At 63.8% G+C, this 20,347-nt stretch overlaps 2 protein-coding genes across 4 annotated transcripts in view; one reads left to right on the top strand and one right to left on the bottom strand.

Annotated features, from left to right (window-relative positions):
- The window catches only part of TPPP (tubulin polymerization promoting protein), a 41,212-nt gene extending 23,230 nt beyond the window's left edge, over window positions 1-17,982 (bottom strand). Inside the window, exon 1 of one of the 3 annotated variants that reach the window (XM_078365718.1) lies at window positions 17,818-17,982. The gene's annotated coding sequence lies outside the window, so the exon portion shown is untranslated. Of the gene's footprint in view, window positions 1-16,733; window positions 17,573-17,817 lie in introns of those variants that run through there. The other 2 variants (XM_035291861.3, XM_002745149.7) reach the window with 2 other exon arrangements.
- Window positions 14,133-16,603, top strand: LOC144581490 (uncharacterized). The gene is made up of 2 exons (XM_078365719.1): window positions 14,133-14,304; window positions 16,034-16,603. The coding sequence occupies exons 1-2, from the start codon at window positions 14,269-14,271 to the stop codon at window positions 16,514-16,516; spliced, it is 519 nt and encodes a 172-aa protein (XP_078221845.1). The 5' UTR covers window positions 14,133-14,268; the 3' UTR covers window positions 16,517-16,603.
- Window positions 17,983-20,347: the final 2,365 nt, after the last annotated feature.

Genomic DNA, 20,347 nt, shown 5'->3' with positions numbered 1-20,347 from the left:
CCCTGTGCCTACGTGGCCCTGAGTGTCTGCTGGGCAGGCACCACCTGCACTGGGCTCAACCCCTCCCATTACAGCAAGCGGCGTGAGGCAGCGCCCAGGAGAGCACTGTGGGGCCGTCGGGGAGAGGGCAGAAAGGAACAGGGGTCAGGGCATCGCCAACATTCTGAGGAAAATGCTTCCAGCTGGGACTTTGACCCCCACATCGACTGCCCCACTCAGGCTGAGGGGAGCGAGGCCACCTGCAGTGGGTGTGAGCTCAGAGGCGCGGCCACCCCCCGTGCTGAGGTGGCGACTGACAGCTTCCCAGGAAGAGGAGGGTGACAGCCGTCAACAGCCGGAGGAAGGAGCAGATGCGGGAACCCACAGTCGGCCACCACACGGGAACCCACGGTCGGCCACCACACGGGAACCCACAGTCGGCCACCACACGGGAGTGAGGCCACCGGTGCTTGGGAGGGCCGAGGGCCAGCCCAGGAGTTTCTAGAGGGAAAAGCAGAACCTGTCTCAACTCAGCCTGGACCTTTCTGCACCGAGGGGTGGGGTAGTGTCGAACTCAGACGCCAGCTGCTGGAAACATGTCCGGAGCCCCACTCTGCGTGGGGTGCCTGCCAAGGGATCTCACATGGGACTTGCCTCAGAGCCAGCTCCCAGGCTTCGGTGTCTGGACAGGAGGGTGCAGGTGGGTGGGGAGGGGCTCGGAACACCCCTTGGGGGCAGCAGGGGGGTCGGGCCCCAGCACACCACAGACAGCAGAGCCCCCTCCGGCAGCGCCAGAGCCCATCCAAGGTCACTGCTTTGGGTTCTTGTAGTTTTGGCTCACCTCAAACGTGCATTAACTTAAAATATTTTTCAAAAGTTCTTAAACTAAAAATGACAGAACGAATTAGGCATGCTGTGCCCTGTGGGAAGAGAGCCAGGCTGCTGTGGGGTCTGGAGGAGCAAGACGTGTGGCCACACACCGGAGCAGGAGGAGGACACGGAACCACGCTGGCTGGATCGCTTCATTAAACCCACGTGCAGTTTCCACAATGACAGTAATAAGAATACATTTAATTTTAAAAGAATGTGGAGGTGTCAGAACTTGGACAATGAGCCTGGGCGGGCGCCTCACCCTCGGTGCTCTTCAGCGAGCAAGGCGTGCGGCTGTGCGGGCTGCTTCTCCCAGACTGCAGGGGCCAGGCACCCTCCACTTTCCAGGTTTCCCAGGCAAAGCACAACTGACCCTGGGTGCGGATCTCACACTGTTCCCCCGGAGGCTCTGCTCTTCTACCGTAAGGAAAAGAATGTCACGTAGCAGAAGAGACTCCAGGAAGAGACTCCAGAGAGTCCAGGAAGACAAGCTGCTCACCCAGGGGTCAAAGGACAAGCTCCCAGGTACCATCTCCAGGCGTGTGCCCCGAGCCCCAGGAGATCACCCAGCACTCCCAGGCCTGTGCCACATCCCACATGTGTCCTACACTCCCAGGCCTGTGCCACATCCCACGTGTGTCCTGCACTCCCAGGCCTGAGCCACATCCCACGTGTGTCCTGCACTCCCAGGCCTGTGCCACATCCCACATGTGTCCTGCACTCCCAGTCCTGTGCCACATGCCACATGTGTTCTGCACTCCCAGACCTGAGCCATCCCACATGTGTCCTGCACTCCCAGGCCTGTGCCATATCCCACGTGTGCCTGGCACTCCCAGGCCTGTGCCACATCCCACGTGTGTCCTGCACTGCCAGGCCTGTGCCACATCCCACGTGTGTCCTGTACTCCCAGGCCTGTGCCACATCCCACGTGTGTCCTGAACTCTCAGGCCTGTGCCACATCCCACGTGTGTCCTGCACTCCCAGACCTGAGCCATCCCACCTGTGTCCTGCACTCCCAGGCCTGAGCCACCATCCCACATGTGTCCTGCACTCCCAGGCCTGAGCCACATCCCACGTGTGTCCGGCACTCCCAGGCCTGAGCCACTATTCCACTTGTGCCCAGCACTCCCAGGCCTGTGCCACATCCCACATGTGCCCGGCACTCCCAGGCCTGAGCCACCATCCCACGTGTGCCCAGCACTCCCAGGCCGGAGCCACATCCCACATGTACCCAGGCCTGAGCCACCATCCCACGTGTGCCCGGCACTCCCAGGCCTGAGCCGCATCCCACGTGTCCTGCACTCCTAGGCCTGAGCCACCATCCCATGTGTGCTCTGCACTCCCAGGCCTGTGGCTTTCATCCAGGTGTGCACCTGCACCCTCTCCCACTGGCTGGGGCCTTGGAGGTCTCCCTGGTAGGAGGGACGTGTCCCGCCCTGCCCTGACCCAGGTTCCTGCTCACAGCACATGCCCCTTCCCTGGCCAGACCCCATAGGAGCCCGAATGGGGCTGGCAGGACTTGCACAAGCTGGGGCCCCAGCCAGCACCTGCTTGGAGGCTGAGCCCATTCCACTCCCACCCCCACACCCACCCCCAGGGCCTCCGCAAGCAGTCAGGAGGACAGAACCAATGGGCTCACCACAGGTGTGGGGCAGACTGTGCTGCTGACTGGCATTTTCAAAACAGGCTTGGAGAGGGCAGAAGAGAGGGCAGAGGCAGCATGATGGACCTCACAGCTGGGCAGGCAGAGGTGGACCCCAGAGGGCAGCTGCCCTGGGGAACGAAGGGCCCTCGCTGGCCTGCAAGCCTGGGGACACCTGCCCCGGGTGTATCACCAGTTCCAAGGACTCTCGGCCACCCAGGTGGGGCTTTGTCCGACACCCTGGGCTGCCTTTCCCTCAACCCACAGGCTGTCCCTGTTCCCAAGAGGCCCCACAGAAAATCAGCTGGGCCCCATTTGTCAGAACAAATCTCCTGGGAAACTCCTTAAGACTGGACCCTGGACTACTCGAAGCCAAACTTACAGAAAAGCTGCCAGAACTGAATTGACAGGGCCCGAGAAACAGCAGCCCCGGCCTCTGTGCACAGAGCCATCCATTGCTGGAAACCTGGTCGTCCACGGGGCATCAGCAAGCAGGGCCTGGGGTCTCTCACTAGGGCCTGGGGTCTCTCACTAGGGCCCGGGCTCGGTCACTAGGGCCTGAGCTCTGTCACTAGGGCCTGGGGTCTCTCACTAGGGCCCGGGGTCTGTCACTAGGGCCCGGGCTCTGTCACTAGGGCCCGGGGTCTGTCACTAGGGCCTGGGGTCTGTCACTAGAACCTGGGCTCTTTCACTAGGGCCTGAGCTCTGTCACTAGGGCCTGGGCTCTGTCACCAGGGGCTGGGCTCTGTCACTAGGGCCTGGGGTCTCCCACTAGGGCCTGGGCTCTGTCACTAGGGCCTGGGCTCTGTCACCAGGGGCTGGGGTCAGTCACCAGGGCCTGGGCTCTGTCACCGGGGCCTGGGGTCTCTCACTGGGGCCTGGGGTCTCTCACTGGGGCCTGGGGTCTCTCAGGCCTGGGGTCTCTCACTAGGGCCTGGGCTCTGTCACCGGGACCTGGGGTCTCTCACTGGGGCCTGGGGTCTCTCACTGGGCCTGGGGTCTCTCACTGGGGCCTGGGGTCTCTCACTGGGGCCTGGGGTCTCTCACTAGGGCCTGGGGTCTCTCACTAGGGCCTGGGCTCTGTCACCGGGGCCTGGGGTCTCTCACTGGGGCTGGGGCCTGGGGTCTCTCACTGGGCCTGGGCTCTGTCACCGGGGCCTGGGGTCTCTCACTGGGGCCTGGGGTCTCTCACTGGGCCTGGGCTCTGTCACCGGGGCCCGGGGTCTCTCACTGGGGCCTGGGCTCTGTCACTGGGGCCCGGGCTCTGTCACTAGGGCCCGGGCTCGGTCAGTAGGGCCCCGGGTCTGTCACTAGGGCCGGGGGTCGGTCACTAGGGCCCGGGGTCTGTCACTAGGGCCTGGGGTCTCTCACTAGGGCCTGGGGTCTGTCACTAGGTCCAGGGCTCGGTCACTAGGGCCTGGGGTCTGTCACTAGGGCCTGGGGTCTGTCACTAGGTCCAGGCTTGGTCACTAGGGCCTGGGGTCTCTCACTAGGGCCTGGGGTCTCTCACTGGGGCCTGAGCTCTGTCACTGGGGCCTGGGGTCTGTCACTAGGGCCTGGGGTCTCTCACTGGGGCCTGGGGTCTCTCACTGGGGCCTGGGCTCTGTCACTGGGGCCTGAGCTCTGTCACTAGGGCCTGGGCTCTGTCACTGGGGCCTGGGGTCTCTCACTAGGGCCTGGGGTCTCTCACTAGGGCCTGGGGTCTCTCACTGGGGCCTGAGCTCTGTCACTGGGGCCTGGGGTCTGTCACTAGGGCCTGGGGTCTCTCACTGGGGCCTGGGGTCTCTCACTGGGGCCTGGGCTCTGTCACTGGGGCCTGAGCTCTGTCACTAGGGCCTGGGCTCTGTCACTGGGGCCTGGGGTCTCTCACTAGGGCCTGGGGTCTCTCACTGGGGCCTGGGGTCTGTCACTGGGGCCTAGGGTCTGTCACTGGAGCCTGGGGTCTCTCACTGGGGCCTGGGGTCTGTCACTAGGGCCTGGGATCTGTCACTAGGGCCTGAGCTCTGTCACTAGGGCCTGGGCTCTGTCACTGGGACCTGGGGTCTCTCACTGGGGCCTGGGGTCTCTCACTGGGGCCTGGGGTCTGTCACTGGGGCCTGGGGTCTGTCACTGGGGCCTGAGCTCTGTCACTAGGGCCTGGGCTCTGTCACTAGGGCCTGGGGTCTCTCACTGGGGCCTGGGCTCTGTCACTGGGGCCTGAGCTCTGTCACTAGGGCCTGGGCTCTGTCACTGGGGCCTGGGGTCTCTCACTAGGGCCTGGGGTCTCTCACTAGGGCCTGGGGTCTCTCACTGGGGCCTGAGCTCTGTCACTGGGGCCTGGGGTCTGTCACTAGGGCCTGGGGTCTCTCACTGGGGCCTGGGGTCTCTCACTGGGGCCTGGGCTCTGTCACTGGGGCCTGAGCTCTGTCACTAGGGCCTGGGCTCTGTCACTGGGGCCTGGGGTCTCTCACTAGGGCCTGGGGTCTCTCACTGGGGCCTGGGGTCTGTCACTGGGGCCTAGGGTCTGTCACTGGAGCCTGGGGTCTCTCACTGGGGCCTGGGGTCTGTCACTAGGGCCTGGGATCTGTCACTAGGGCCTGAGCTCTGTCACTAGGGCCTGGGCTCTGTCACTGGGACCTGGGGTCTCTCACTGGGGCCTGGGGTCTCTCACTAGGGTCTGGGGTCTGTCACTAGGGCCTGGGCTCTGTCACTGGGACCTGGGGTCTCTCACTGGGGCCTGGGGTCTCTCACTGGGGCCTGGGGTCTGTCACTGGGGCCTGGGGTCTGTCACTGGGGCCTGGGGTCTCTCACTGGGGCCTGAGCTCTGTCACTACGGCCTGGGCTCTGTCACTAGGGCCTGGGCTCTGTCACTGGGACCTGGGGTCTCTCACTGGGGCCTGGGGTCTCTCACTGGGGCCTGGGGTCTCTCACTAGGGCCTAGGGTCTGTCACTAGGGCCTGAGCTCTGTCACTAGGGCCTGGGCTCTGTCACTAGGGCCTGGGCTCTGTCACTGGGACCTGGGGTCTCTCACTGGGGCCTGGGGTCTCTCACTGGGGCCTGGGGTCTCTCACTGGGGCCTGGGGTCTCTCACTGGGGCCTGGGGTCTGTCACTGGGGCCTGGGGTCTCTCACTGGGGCCTGGGGTCTGTCACTGGGGCCTGGGGTCTCTCACTCGGACCAGCTGCTGTTTTAAAGGCAGCAGCAGCAGCTGCCATGGTGCTCTGCTGGCGTCTCCGGAGCAGGATGTGCTGAGTGCCGGCGCTCCTGCGAGTTAGCTCCCCTCCTCCCTGGCTCCCCCAGAACCTCCCTGGGTGCTTACCATGCCTGCCCCTTCCTCCTGCCTCAAATCCAGGGCTCTGCCTGCAGACACTGCCTGAATTCTGGCCATGCCCATGGAACAGACCCTCCATGCCTGTCAGCGACCAGGTGCCCCTCCCGTCCCAGGACCCCTCCCTCCTTCACTCCCTCCCCTTTACCCCCCACCACGACCCCTTGTTCACTGCCCACACCCAGGTGGGGATGGCACAGACAGAGCCCACACGACCACTCCCCACGTGGACGGCTGGAGGGTGGCTGAGCCTTGCTGGCGGCGGAGGCTGTGCACATCCACAGGAGTGCCAGGTCAGGGGCGGAGGCAGGACCCACCACCCTCTCAGATCATCACCCCTCCCTGGGGCCTGAGACCCCAGAGTTGGCCCTCAGCCCTGCTCAGGCCCCGCCCTCCCCAGGAACCTCTGTCCTGTCTACAGGAGTCCTGAAGGCCCCCTGGGCTGTGCGGGGCTGGACCAGTCCGGGGTGACCTCTGACAGCTCCACCTGACCTGGAGTAGCTGCCAGCAAGAGGGGCCTCCGGCTGCACCCACTGGGCCCCAGAGCTCTCTCAGGCAGGTGCCCGTGGTGGGTCAGCTGCCTGGGCCTCAGCCTTCTCATCCTTGAAGGGGTGCAGCCCCCCATCTCCCTAACACCCAGACAGCCTCGTGCAGGCACAGCCCGAGGGAGAAGCTGTCTCTGGACTAGATGCTCTCTGATGGCAGTGAGTGGACTGCACGGGAACCCAGAGGCGAGCATCCCTCGAGAAGTGACCAGCTTGGGGTATCAGGCTCCCACATCACAGTCAACCCAAACCTTCTGGCAACCCAGGTCCCTGGAGCCTGGCGTGCCTCTGCCTGTCAGGAGCCAGCGCTTGTGCCCTGGAGAACTCCCTGTTCGTGGATGACGATGGCCTCCCTGGTGATTTGGAGGCCTGAGGGCCTGGGTGGGGGCCGCTCCCTCTTCTGAGCCCTTGGAGACGCTGCCCAGGCGTCCAACGTGCTATGACCATAGGATGTCCCTGGCAGGGGCCATGCTGGCTCAGACGCCTCTCAGCAACCCCTTCTTCTCACGGCAAAGCACCCACTTCTTAGGGCACTGGCACCAGGGAGTGTGAGGGGCCACCATGCTGCCATCAGATTGGGAAACAGGCAGGGGGGCTCCATGGTGCGCGGCAGGATTCCGGTATCTCTGGGCTGGTGACAGGCGCTGCCCCAGGCCCTGCAGGTGGGAGCGCATGCCGGGCACCTCGGGGGTCCCTGGTCCTGTCTCCGTGGTGCATTCCCATGTGGGTGCCTGGCCTCTGCAGGCTCAGGTGGCTGTGGTGCCACTGGACCTTTACACCCGAGTCCTGTCCAGGGGAGCGGATTTCCTGGACACGGCTGTCGCTAAACCCCACTCCTGTTTGGGAAATGCCAGGGCCAGACCCCACGGCTGGGAGGGGACATTCTCGGGCCTGCAGGTGGAAACACTCCTGGGGGCCTGATGTACCCTCCAATGTCCCACGGCCGCACGTCCCACCTTGACACTGAGGCCTCGGGATGACCCCTCTGGAGGCCCCCTGATGGACCCTCCAATGTCCCACGGCCGCACGTCCCACCTTGGCACCAAGGCCCCGGGATGACCCCTCTGGAGGCCCCAGTGCCCATCACAGCTTGGCTCCAGGACGTTGACTGAGGTAAGGGAGGGGGTCGGGGACCTGAAGGAGCAGCCCCCCAGTAAATCAGAAGCGCAGCCATGGCAGAGCCCCGAGGGAGGCCAGGCGCCAGGGGCCCACGCAGGCTGAGGGAAAGCCTCTACTCCAAGGCGCCTGCTGGGCCCCCGTCGGGCAGTCCCGGCCTCACGCTGCCCACCAGACATTCACCCTGGATGGCTCTCGGCTCCGGGGACCCTCGCTGGTCAAGGGAACAGCAACATCAAAGACCACAGTGACCCGAAACCCCAGAAGGAAAAGCCACCCTCATGGGGGAAGGGGTGGACAGAGCCCTGTGGAGCTTACCCGCCCACCCTGTCCCACCGAGGCTCCTCCTAAGACAGGGCTCCTTCTGCCTGAGCAAACGGGGCTGGGGAATGAGGCGGCTCAGGGCCTGCCATGCCATGGTGGGCCCCGCACTGCCCCCGCCAGCCCCTTCTATTTCAGCGCCCATTTGAGCCCGGTGCAGCCCTTCGGCAGATTGTTCCTGTTTCTCACGACCATCGTATGGCACTCTCCACTCTTCTCGGCCCAGTCCACCTGTCAGGCGGTCAGGGCTCCCAAGCAGGACAAAGCCAGCAGTTTCTGAGTCCAAGGCGTCCCCCTGCAGTGCAGGAAGCAGGATGAGGAGCCACTCCAGCCCAGTGTCAGCTCAGCACAGTCCCCACCACACCGTAGAGAGCACACCCCGCCCAGAGGCTAGGCAGGCACACCCGGCCAGGGCCACCCCAGCATGGGCGTCCAGAGAGGTCACGGTCCTGAGGGGTCACGATCTGAGGGGTCACGGTCTGAGGGGTCATGGTCCTGAGGGGTCATGGTCCTGAGAGGTCACGGTCTGAGAGGTCACGATCCTGAGGGGTCACGGTCCTGAGGGGTCACGGTCCGAGAGGTCACAGTCCTGAGGGGTCACGGTCCTGAGGGGTCATGCTCCTGAGGGGTCAGGCTCTGAGGGATCACGCTCTGAGGGGTCACGGTCCTGAGGGGTCATGGTCCTGAGGGGTCACGGTCCGAGAGGTCACGGTCCTGAGGGGTCACGGTCCTGAGGGGTCACGCTCTGAGGGATCATGCTCTGAGGGGTCACATTCCTGAGGAGTCACGCTCTGAGGGGTCACGGTCCTGAGGGGTCACGGTCCTGAGGGGTCACGCTCTGAGGGATCATGCTCTGAGGGGTCACAGTCCTGAGGAGTCACGCTCTGAGGGGTCACGGTCTGAAGGGTCATGGTCCTGAGGGGTCACGGTCTGAGGGGTCACTGTCCTGAGGGGTCACGGTCCTGAGGGGTCACTGTCCTGAGGGGTCACAGTCCTGAGGGGTCACGCTCTGAGGGGTCACGGTCCTGAGGGGTCACGGTTTTGAGGGGTCACGGTCTGAAGGGTCACGGTCCTGAGGGGTCACAGTCTGAGGGGTCACTGTCCTGAGGGGTCACGGTCCTGAGGGGTCACTGTCCTGAGGGGTCACTGTCCTGAGGTCACAGTCCTGAGGGGTCACGGTCCTGAGAGGTCACGGTCCTGAGAAGTCACGGTCCTGAGAGGTCACGGTCCTGAGAGGTCATTGGTCCAGAGAGGTCACCAGGACAGGGTCTCCAGCCCAGGGCAGAGGCCCTGCCAGAGAGGACCTGAGGTCGGGCTCCTGCTCTTCAGGGACCTTGAGGTCCAGAGCCAAGCCCAGGCTGAGTGCAGTCCCCAAGGAAGTGGGGGAAGGAGGGCAGGGCTGAGTCCTGTGGTGGCATCCCCAGCACACCACACTCCTGCCCCGGCCGTCTTGCATGGGGTCCTCCGGCCATCCTGCATGGTGCCCCTGCCACTCACCACAACCGCGTGCCTCAGACCTGGCCAGGACAGGGCAGGCTTCACACTCTTCCAAGGCCCATGGGGTGGGAGGGGCCCTGCACAAGGAGCCTTCCGGTAAGTGGGGGAGGGGAGAGGGGCTGCACAGCCCTGGCCACCTCCATCCTCCCTCCCTCTGCCCTCAGAAGACAGATGGATGCTCAAGGGCTTCTCAGGTCAACAGGGGTCGGCCCAGCACCCAGCACCTGGTGTCCTCTGCCTCTGGGAACCACGTCTTGGCCCCACCCCCTGCCCCCACCTGCAGGGTGTGGCCCTCACAGCTCTTAGCATGGCCACTTTGGGGGCAGCCACGGGAGCCCATCTGCACACAGGTCTAGGGATGAGAAGGCAGGGCAGCCACAGAGAAACCCCCAGTCCACTCGGCAAATCCCTTCTGAGAGGGAGACTCGGGTCGAAGGATGACCGGGAGATGCGGACGGGAGGACGGAACATTCAGGAGCACTAGGGCTGACTGTCCAGGCCACCGACGCGGGGCTCCGGGAGCACCCACTCAACTGTGGGATGGAGGGAGGCACAAGGGGTTCCTGGACTCTGCAAAGGACGCTGCCGTGGAGACTCAACGGCTCAGAGACCGTCCCAGGTCCACGTGAGAGCGAAACCACATCCCCAGCGCCAACACCATTTCTCTAAAGCACCACACAGGACATTCTGCCAACAGAGCGCCCCAAAGGGAAGACAAGAGAGATTCCAGCTGGCTCATCCCATCATCCACATCAGAGACCCAGTGGCTGCAGACACAGTGGGACCTGCCTCCACTGAAGGCACCTCCCATGGGGACAGCCCGGGATCTCGGGGGGGGGGCACAGTGGGTTACAAGATAACACAGTGGGGGGGGTCTCACGGGGACACAGCAGGTTACAGGAAAACACAGCGGGGGATCTCATGGGGAGCACGGTGAGTTACAGGAGAACACACCCAGGGGATCTCATGGGGAGCACAGTGGGTTACAGGAGAACACAGCCAGGGGTCTCACACGAGGCACAACAGGTTACAGGAAAACATAGCCAGGGGGTCTCATGGGGGGCACAATGAGTTACAGGAAGGCACAGCTGGGGGGGGTCTCACGGGGGGCACAGTGGGTTACAGGAGAACACAGCCAGGGGTCTCACACGAGGCACAACAGGTTACAGGAAAACATAGCCAGGGGGTCTCATGGGGGGCACAACGAGTTACAGGAAGGCACAGCTGGGGGGGGTCTCACGGGGGGCACAGCGGGTTACAGGAAGGCACAGCCAGGGGGTCTCACAGGGGGCACAACAGGTTACAGGAAGGCACAGCCGGGGGGTTCTCACGGGGGGGCACAGTGGATTACAGGAAGGCATAGCCAGGGGGGTCTCACAGGGGGCACAGTGGGTTACAGGAAGACACAGCCGGGGGGTCTCACGGGGGGCACAGTGGGTTACAGGGAGACACAGCCGGGGGGTCTCACGGGGGGCACAGTGGGTTACAGGAAGGCATAGCCGGGGGTGTCTCACGGGGGGCACAGTGGGTTACAGGAAGGCATAGCCGGGGGGTCTCACGGGGGGCACAGTGGGTTACAGGAAGGCACAGCCAGGGGGTCTCACGGGGGGCACAGTGGGTTACAGGCCACCACAGAACCAGGGCCAGTCCTTCATCCAGCACAGCTTCACTGAGCGCCAGATGCAGGAGGACCCTGCCCCACCTCAGTCCAGTCACTGGCCTTGGGTCACCCTTGAGGCTCCAGGTCCCGGGCACCTGCAGGCAGCTGGGGCCAGGCCAGCTCTGAGCCAAACGGTGCCCCCATCTAATCCCCAGAAGAAGTGAATGCGGCCTTGTTTGGAAAAGGATGTGTAAATGAGATCATCCCGGATCATCCACAGCTGAGCCCTAAATCCAGTGGCAAGTTTCTATACCTACAAGAGGCAGCAGAGAAGACACACAGGGAAGAGATGGGGCTATGGGCTCAATCTGCCCCCTCCAAAATCCACGCTGGAACTTAACCCTGTGGTGGAGGCACTGAGAGCTACAGCCTCTGGGGGATGAGATTAAGCCATGGGGTCGAGGCTCCCGCAAGTGACAGAGTGCCTGGTCAGAGGGCAGGGGCGTGAGGACACGGCAGCCGGGCCATGTCTCGGAAGCAGGGAAGGGGCCCTCGCCAGACGCCAAGCCTGCAGGCGCCTTGATCTTGCACTCTCCGGCCTCCAGAACTGAGACGTGAACGCATCATTTCATAAATTACCGCGTGTGTTGCAGTTACACCAGCACGCATGGACCAAGACAGTCGCCGTGAGGCTGAGACTGGGGTGACGCCATCACACGCCCGGGAGCCTGGAGCCACCAGGAGCTGGAAGAGGCGGGGAGGGTCCCCAAGCCTCCCAAGGACACTGGGCCCTGAGAGGCCTGGACACTGGGCTTCGTCTCCAGGACCGTGTGGGAATTCGTTCCTGTTGTGTTGACCCCGGTCTGTGACAACTGTCAGTGGCCTCTCTCTGGACACAGTGGCCCAGTGGGCAGGGCCAGAGGCTCAGCACCCGTCATGGGGAAGAGTCTGCAGAGGCCCTCAGGTAGCACTGAGGCCACACGGGACTCCAGAGGCCTGGGGGTCCACCTGGGCCAGGACGGCGTTAGGCCATGGCTGCCCACGGCACCTGCCTTCTGAGCCCCAGCCGGCCCCCGGTTGCCCGTTTGTACGTGGAGAAAACACAGGGTGTATACGCAGCTGGAATCCGCTGATTTAAGAGAAGGCTCAGCTGCGGCTGTGGCTGCAGGGCCATCTGGTCAGATTGAGACTCTCGGAAGGTGATGCAAAAGAGCTTCTCAAGTCCTTGGCATGGGGAAAATGCGTTACGAAAACACAGGAAGACTTGCCCTGCAGGAAAAGATTCTTAGATGGCACCAGATTAAAAGAAAGCACTTGTGCTCATTGAAAAAGTATCAAGAGTGAAAAGGCCAACTCCGGGGTAGAAGGGTGTTTGCCACACACAGCTAACATTGGCTTGTCTCAGCAAACATGAAGAACCTCCACAGATCAATAAGAATGAATACACAAATGGCAGCCACCTTGAACAGGCCCCCCAGGACAGGGGTGTCCAAGTGCCCCGTGCTCAGTGGAGAGCACTCAGCTTCGTTAGTATGACCAGGAAATGCAAATCAGATGCTCCACGCAGCCTCAGAAAAGGCTGACTTTGCAAAAGTTGACAGTGGCAAGTGCCGGACAGGACGTGGGTCAGCAGGAAACCACGGGCCATGCTAATGGCGTCAACCCCTTGGGAAACTGCTTGGCATCAGCTAATGAGTACAAGGACACCGAGGACCCCGGACCCAACGGCTCCACTTCCAGACTGACCCAACAGAGACCGCTGCCCATGTGCCCCAAAGAACATCCCAGGAATGCCCACAATAGCAAGGGGACCACGCAGATGTGCGCCCGCTGACAGTCCGCTGGTCTGAGGGACAGTGGGCATTCCCAGCGGGACTGTGAGCAGCACTGAGCGGCAGTGCATGTGGCTCCTCGATGCAGTGGGGACGATCCCTCAGGCACACTACTGACCCAAGTGAGCTGGCACAGCAGAGCGCCTGCTGCCTGGCTGCTGGTTAAACGTGAAAAACAGGCAGTGCCAAGGCCAAAGCACATTGCTCTGGGGTCTGTGCTTCGATGGGAAAACAGGGACAGTGAGTGAGACCCTGTCCCACTCCTGGAACACAAAGAGGCAGCCCAGAAGGACTGGCACCAGAACCGCAGATGGACTGTAACAAGTGCCAGGCGGGGCCCTCACAGCAGGCGGCCTGGGGACAGGTAGCACTGGGGAAGGTGGCGGGAACGAGGCTGCTGGGAGCTGAGGCTGACATGAGCTTCAACCCAGTGGCTCCGTCCACGGCCCAGGTTCCTCGGGCACTGAGAGGGCAGCAAGCAGCTGGCGGGATGGGAGCTGATGCGGCAGAGGTGCCACCCCAGTGAGGGGCAGAGGAAACCGGCACTTGGGCAGTCTTAGGAGAAGCGGGGTCCGGTGTGCGCAGGGAGGGTGGACACCCCAGAAGTAGCCACAGTGGGCAGGTCACCTGTGAGATACCATGTGTGGGAGATGCAGGTGCCCGGGCTGGCTGGGGCCTGGACATGGCTCCCCGGCCGTCAGGCACCAGCAGCACTTTGAGTGGGGTGGGACTTGCCTGGTCTGTTTCTGGGCGGGAGCCAGCATGAGAGGGTGAACAGTGAGTGGCTGCCGCAGGCACGGTGTGGTTAGCACAGCTCCAGCACCTCTGTGGGCCAGGAGGGTGTGTCACACGCTTCCTGACAAGGCAAAAAGTGCTGTGAGCCCGCCTGTGTCAGATGTGAGGGCACTTGGGCCAAGGCCTGGGGAAGAAGCCATGTCCACACCCCATATGGGGTGCTGGCTGCTCCTGGCCCCATTGACTGATGGCCAGAGGCAGCAGGTATGTGAGGTCACCCGGCAGGTATGGCTGTTGGTGACATTCTCTGGGCAGAGGTCAGGTTGGACATTTGTAAACAAATGAGCGTGTCAGGTTACAGGTCATAGGGTCTGAGAAATGGGGTCTGCGACCCCACACTTGCTCAGCAATCACTCGGAGCCCACATGGACGGGCACCTTTTATCACACCAAGAAGTCAGACGTGGGACACTGAGCCTGCCGGAGGAACGCACCAACCCCTTCCCTGAGCCCCACTCAGCAGGGAAAGGGCTGCTGGTGGCCCCCTGTGACGGAGAAGACGAGCCCGGCTTTCTGAGCGGATGGGGCTGCAGGAGGCAGCTGGACAGTGCGAAGACAGAAAGCTGTTGTTTGCTTCTACTCTTTTGAAAGATTTTTTTATATTTCTTCCCCAAAGAAAGCCATGCATTTGGACATTTAGATGTGAAATTACACTTCACAAGTCGTGCTTGCACGAAGGAGGAGCATGGAACCCAGAGTAGCCGAGCATCGGGAAGCAAGACTCAGGGACAGCTGATGCTTCTGTTTATTCTTTTTTCTGAGAACCATGAGCCGCTCTCCTGCGGGGCACTGCCCAGCCAAGGTGTGATTCCAGGGGGCTGCAGACCACAGCACCTGCCCTCCCTTCCCTGACTGGGACCCAGCAGGGCCAATCAAAGCCATTCGCAGGCACCAATCTGCAGCGCCGGGGTAGGGGTTCCTCACTAAGGAGATGCTGCTGAGCTGATGTGCCCTGGAGGCCCTGGCGGGGAGGTGCCCTGGCGGGGTTGGGGGGAATGCCCTGGGTGGAGATACTATGTGTGAGGGAAGCCCTGGGTGGGGGGAGCCCTGGGGGGGGAAAGAGGGGAAGCCCTGGGTGGGGGGAAGCCCTGGGTGGGGGGAAGCCTTGGGTGGGGGAAGCCCTGGGTTGGGGGGGGTATTCCCTGTGGAGAGGCATTCCCTGAGTGGGGGAGGCCCTGAAAAGAGGGACACCCTGGGTGGAGATGCCGTATGTGGGGGAATCCCTGTTGGGGTTGTCCTGGGTGGTGGAGCCTTGGGGAAGGAACGACCTGGGGGATCCTGTGGGAGGGGATGGCCTGGGAGGGGTCTGTCACCTTAGGGGGAAACCCTTGCTGGGGGATGCCTGAGGAGGGAAACCTGGGTGACAGATCATCTTGGGGGGGATACCATGGGTGAGAGATGAAGTAAGCGGGGGCTGCCCTGGGTGGTTGTTCTACTGAGTGGGGGGATCACCTGGGTGGGGGATCATCTGGGTGGGGGCTGCCCTGGGTGGGTGTTCTACTGAGTGGGGGATCACCTGGGTGGGGGATCATCTGGGTGGGGGTTGTCCTGGATGGGAGATCATCTGGGGGGGATATGGAGGGTTACGGCCCTGTGCCACCCCTGTCCCCCCTCACACACACACCGAGAGGAAGCCAGTCTCCCCAGGAGGATCTGCGCAGAGCAGCTTGGGGTTTGGCTCGTGGGTGCCGGGACCAGGTCTGAGCCCCAGATGTGGCTGGGCCTGACCCAGGCAGCTCCACCCCTTCCTTCCCAGGAAACACCTTTTGCTCCAGCAGAAGGAACTGGGTGTGTGTAGATTCTGCCGCCTGATCCCGGCTCCTGGCTGAGGGTTTGTGGGCTCGGATGGACTTGACACTCGGCCTCGACCCTCCTGGATGCAGCCTTCTGGCTCCCCCAGCCCAGGCAGAGGCGATGAGCGACTCTCTCTCACCCAGAGTGTTTCCCGAAGGCGATTTTGCCTGAGGGCACCAGGCTGGGCCAGGTACTGCAGGGCGCTGACCAGCACTGGCCTGGGGGCCCTGAAGCCCCCAGATAGCATCCCTCTCACACACGCCTTCTGTCTCACCACTGGCTATAAATAGACTTGGCTCTCTGCTGGAACGGCCTCTCCCGAGGAAGCTTTTAATTCTCTGCGTCCTCTGCAGGGAGTGGCTCCCACAGGCTGGGAGGGGACAGACTGCCTGACTCTCCAGAGATCTCTACGGCCCCATCTGTGATGGGTGACCCTAATATTCTTTAGGGAGTCCCCCTGGGCCCTGCGTGCGGCGCTGTGGCCTTTCTTTTCGCCCAGGGAGGCCCCTGCAGTCCCTCCCTCCAGGCCCTGCCCAGCCTCCCAGCCCGGCGCTGGAACCCTGTTTACTGACTCCCAGGCCTAGGGCAGCCACTGCCAGTGTGAGGCTCGGGAAATTCGGGCGAGGAGAGTCCAAAGGAAGCCGCCTTTGAGCATGTATATGAGCATTTATATGCTCATTTCCACAATAAGCATTTATAACCTCGTATAACCGTTAAAACATTTATTGCAACTTCAGGGACTTCAGGAAGACGGACCAACAGCAACTGCGAGACTGAAACGCAGCCCGCAGCCCCGCACAGCCTCCTCCGCGCACACGCGGCCACATCCTGAAGATGCACAGCCCGTTCCTCACGCAGCACTTACACGCCGGCGCCTTTCTGAACCAGGGACCGCTTTAGAAACCAGGAAAGCGGCAGACCCGACCCCTCTCCGGGACAACTCGCACACCCTCCGAAAGCGCGCGGTCTGCAGCCGCTCCCGGAGCCCGCCCCTCCCCCACGGGCCCTCCGAGGATCACGTGGCGGGACGAGGCGCTGGCACCGAGCTGCTGACAGTCGCGGGAGCCCAGTTTACGGCGCCGGCATCAGGCTGCAGCTGCCTCGCTCCCCTCCACTTCCTGCCCCTTCCCGGCCTTGGTCCAGCCCCTCTCCGCGTCCCCAGAAGTGGTCCCAGGCCCAGGGAGCAGGGTCACCTGCCGGGCGCAGGGAAGCACCCCTGAGAGGTCAAGAGGGGCGTCCAGGGCCGGGGTGGGCGGGGGCCAGTCCTCTATCGCGTCCCCCAGGGTCCCTGCACCCAGAAGGGCCAATAAACATGGCAGGTGGGTCAGCCGTGACACTGATGGGGACGCAAACCCTCATCAAAACAGCAGCCCCCCCAACCCCAACCCTTATCAAAACAGCATCCCGGCCAAGGCCCGGGAGGGACGCGCTTCTCACCTCCCTCGGCTCCATTTACGTAACCGTAACCGAAACCGCAGAATAAAGGGCTCCTCAGATACCCGGGCACTGCTCCCAGGGGTGCGGGAAGGTGTCCTGGAGGCGCCTCTCCATCGCCACAGGCCCGCGGGGGCAGCCAAGGCCCGGGGAAGTCAGCGTCTCTGTGGGGGGCCGGCTGACCACCCCACCTGCCAGGACACGATGGCTTCAGGACCCCTAGACCGGCGCCGCGGTCTCGCCAAGGGCTGGTTCTGGCCCCTTTATGTGTCTAGGAATCTCGCAAGATCCGCCGCAGGGCCGCGGCTGCATTCCGCCCCTCTACGCCCCAATTTCCCACGCCTCATACCCGCGGCCCCTAGGCCTGGGAGCGGGTAAACAGGGTTCCAGCCCCGAGCTGGGGAGAGCCTGGAGGAAGAGGCTGCAGGGGCGTCAGTGGCTCGAAGAAAGGCCACAGCGCCAGGCGCAAATCTGTCACTGGCGCGACCGACGGAGACCCCCGCCCGCGGCCCCCGCGCAGCCACCCCGCCAAGCGCGCAGCGCGGACCGCCGGGCATCCCGGGGGCGCGGGGCGCACGGACGCACGGGGCGGCCCGAGAGGGGCTCAGGCGAGCGCGGGGGGCGCAGGGGTCGCGGCGCAGGTAGCCGCTGGCGCTGACGGGCGGGATCTGCGTCCCCAAACGTCCCCCGCGCCGCGCCCGCAGGACCGAGCCCCGCGCCCACTTACCTTCGCGACGCAGCAACGGCAGCGGCGGCGCCTCCGCGACTCGGCCGCGCGCGACCCGGTGCCCGGAGGAGCGCTCGCGCCGCCGACCCGCGCCAGCCTGGCCCCGCCCCGCCCCGGCCCGCCCCCGGCCCCCAGCGTCCCACGCCCTCCCCGCGCCCCGCCCCGCCCCGCGCGCTCATTGGCGGCCCCGCCCCGCCGCCCCACCCGGCCCGGGGAGCGCGCGGGGCGCACGGAGGCCTCTGCCTTACAAGGCCGGCTCCGCGCAGGCCCAGCTGGTCGCCCGGCGTCCACTGGGCGCAGGACGCGGCCGACTCGCCGGGCCGTGGGAACCGCTCGGCAAGGGACTGCGGCGCCCCTCACCTGGCTCTTGGAGCCCCCCGGGGACGACCGAACCCCGATCTCTGCGCCCCGCAGAACGCGCGTAGACAGTGCGGCAGGGGCGGGGCAGGTTGGCGGCGGGGACGCGGGGACGGAGCTGGGCGACCCCAGACTGCGTTCCATTCTCTAGGGAGCCGCAGACGGCGCAGGGAGGCGGCAGGATCGGGCTGCGGGGGTGCTCGGACCTCAAGGCGGGGCGCAGGCTGGGGACGGGGCTCCCCGGTGGGGGCACCGCGGCCGGGGTCGGTCTGGGCGGGGAGCGGGTCCGTGCCCCGCGCCGAGCGAAACTGCCCGAGCCCTTCCCGCAGGAGCGCAGGAGCAGGGCGCGCCCCTCTCCCCGGCCTCAGCCTTGGCTCTTCCTGCGGGTCGCCGGCTTGCGGCGCTGCAGTCCCGGCCACTCTTCTAGCCTCGTCGTTCTCCTGCACCTGCTTCCCCGCGCCCCCAGCTAGGCTCTGCCGAGGCGGCGCATTCGGCCCGGGCTGTTAGGGCCTCAGCAGGAGGTGGCTCCGCACGAGGTTCTGGGGCCAGGCGGACTGGCCGCCTGTGTGGTGCTAGGTGCTGGGACTCGAGGGGCGCAGGGGCCCCTTCCCTGGAGGAGGCTGAGGCGCAGCCCCTGGGAGGAAGGGGCATCTTAGGTGACTTCCTGCTGGGATGTGTTCTGGTGACGCTGACCTCCCCCAGCCCCGCCTCTGTCCCTGCACTAGGTGTCCCGCAGACCCCCGGCCCCTGCAGAGGAAGCAGGGGAAGGTAGAAGGGTGCTGGGTGCTGGGCAGCAAGGGCTGAGGTGTCGGAGCCCTGCTTGGACCCCACCCGCCACACGGTGGTCCCACGCCCCGTGCCCCTTCTCCCCTCTGGTTTCTGTCTATTCCTCTTCTGAGAAATTCCACACTTGGAGCAGGGAAGTCCGGAGAACCCCAAGCCGAGCGGCGGCCACACTGGGGTCCCGCTTTTCTCCAGCTCGGGTGGGGCTCCGCTGCCTCCTCGTCGCACAGAGCCCAGAGTGACTCCCCTTCGCCTCCGGCAGTTCGTACTCATGGCGTGGAAGTCATGAAATGACCTCTCCTTGTGCTCTCACTGCGGTGTGGGGCACACGGTGACCGTCAGTGCATCTTTCAAAACCTGTACAAACTCTTGACTTAAATGCAGTGATTTTACAATAAAATCATAGTGGGAGGTCATGCCAGGCTTCGGAGTTAGACATGGTCCCGGAGCCTTTGTGAGGAGAGGAGAGGCAGGGGCAACACTGGGTCCAGGGCTTTGAGGGAGCTCTGGCAACTCCACCCTTCATGATGAGAAGACGACAGAACTGAGCCTGGGGCTGCCCCGGCGTCAGCACAGGACACACAGTGACCGGGGCTGCCCGGGCCTCAGCACAGGACCCACAGCGACCCGGGCTGCCTGGGCCTCTGCGCAGGACACTCAGTTTCTGGGGTTGCTGGGCCTCTGCGAAGGACACAGTGATCGGGGCTGCCCTGCCTTCGCGTGAGACACTCAGTGACCAGGCTGCCTGGGCCTCTGCGCAGGAGATACAGTGAGGGGCTGCCGGGTCTCTGAGTGACCGGGGCTAGGTGTGCATCTGGCCCTGGTTCTCCCGTGGGGAATCCATGTGTTCATGAGTCTGTTTCCATGTCTGTGGGTAAAATCTGCGTTTTGGGTCACGGGTGTGTATTTCATAGTGACAGTCGGTTCAGTCGGCCCTCACAGAATCACCAGAAAAGGGCACCGGATCTTGCTCAACCAGGACAGGTGGATCCTGATTCAGGACTCGGGCCCCTCATCTGGCCGTGGCTGCCTGCCCAGTAGCCCTTCCAGGGGTAACCCTGCCCCCAGCTCTTGCTCTGCCCCAGGCCTGGACAGCCTCCTTTACCCTGCGGTTACTGAAAACCCACTCACACCCAGTGACGTCGTCCACGCAGCATCTTGTTGGAAGCTATTTCCTGGGGTTCGTAGCAAATCACTCCAAAAGGGCTGAACACAGGTTTCCTCTCAGGGCCTAGGAGGCCGGAAGGCCAAGGCCTGCGCCTGCAGGTTCCACGTCTTCCAGCTCCTGTGGCTCCAGGCGGCCCCACCCCGCCTCTGTCCTCATGGGGCCTCCTCCCCCCGGTTTGTCTGTCTCCTCCTTTGCTTATCAGGACAACTGTCAATGGATTTAAGGGCCACCAGCATAATCCGGGATGCTCTCAAAATCTTTAATCGAATTACATCTACAAAGATCCTGTTTTAAGTAAGGCCTTACCCTGAGGTTCTGGGTCCATGTGAGTTTTTAGGGTGGTAACCCCCCCGCAGCATGGATGCTTGTCCCAGCTCCCCCTGTGGCACTGTGTCAGTGACCAGGAGCGTTCGCTGGGGTGCCTGTCTGCCTGCTGCTGTCTCCGTGGCCTTCTGCACAGGTTGTGTGTCCGCAGTGGGGAGCACCAGGCCTGGCAGCTGTCACATAGGAGGAGGCCAGCTCTCAGGGACAAGCCCCAGCTGCCCAGCACCCTCTGCCCACCCCTGCCTGGGTTTGGGGTTG

This window comes from Callithrix jacchus, chromosome 2 (genome assembly GCF_049354715.1).
Source record: "Callithrix jacchus isolate 240 chromosome 2, calJac240_pri, whole genome shotgun sequence".
Lineage (NCBI taxonomy): Eukaryota > Metazoa > Chordata > Mammalia > Primates > Cebidae > Callithrix > Callithrix jacchus.
The sequence above is the reverse complement of the archived record's forward strand: the minus strand, read 5'-3'. Positions and strand labels throughout refer to the sequence as shown.

Bases quoted from the DNA above. Each gene is read 5' to 3' on its own strand.
- LOC144581490 (XM_078365719.1), top strand. From the start codon at position 14,269: ATGAGCCGCTCTCCTGCGGGGCACTGCCCAGCCAAG. The intron at 14,305-16,033 runs GTGTGATTCCAG...TTGCAACTTCAG, and splicing joins CGGGGCACTGCCCAGCCAAG to GGACTTCAGGAAGACGGACC.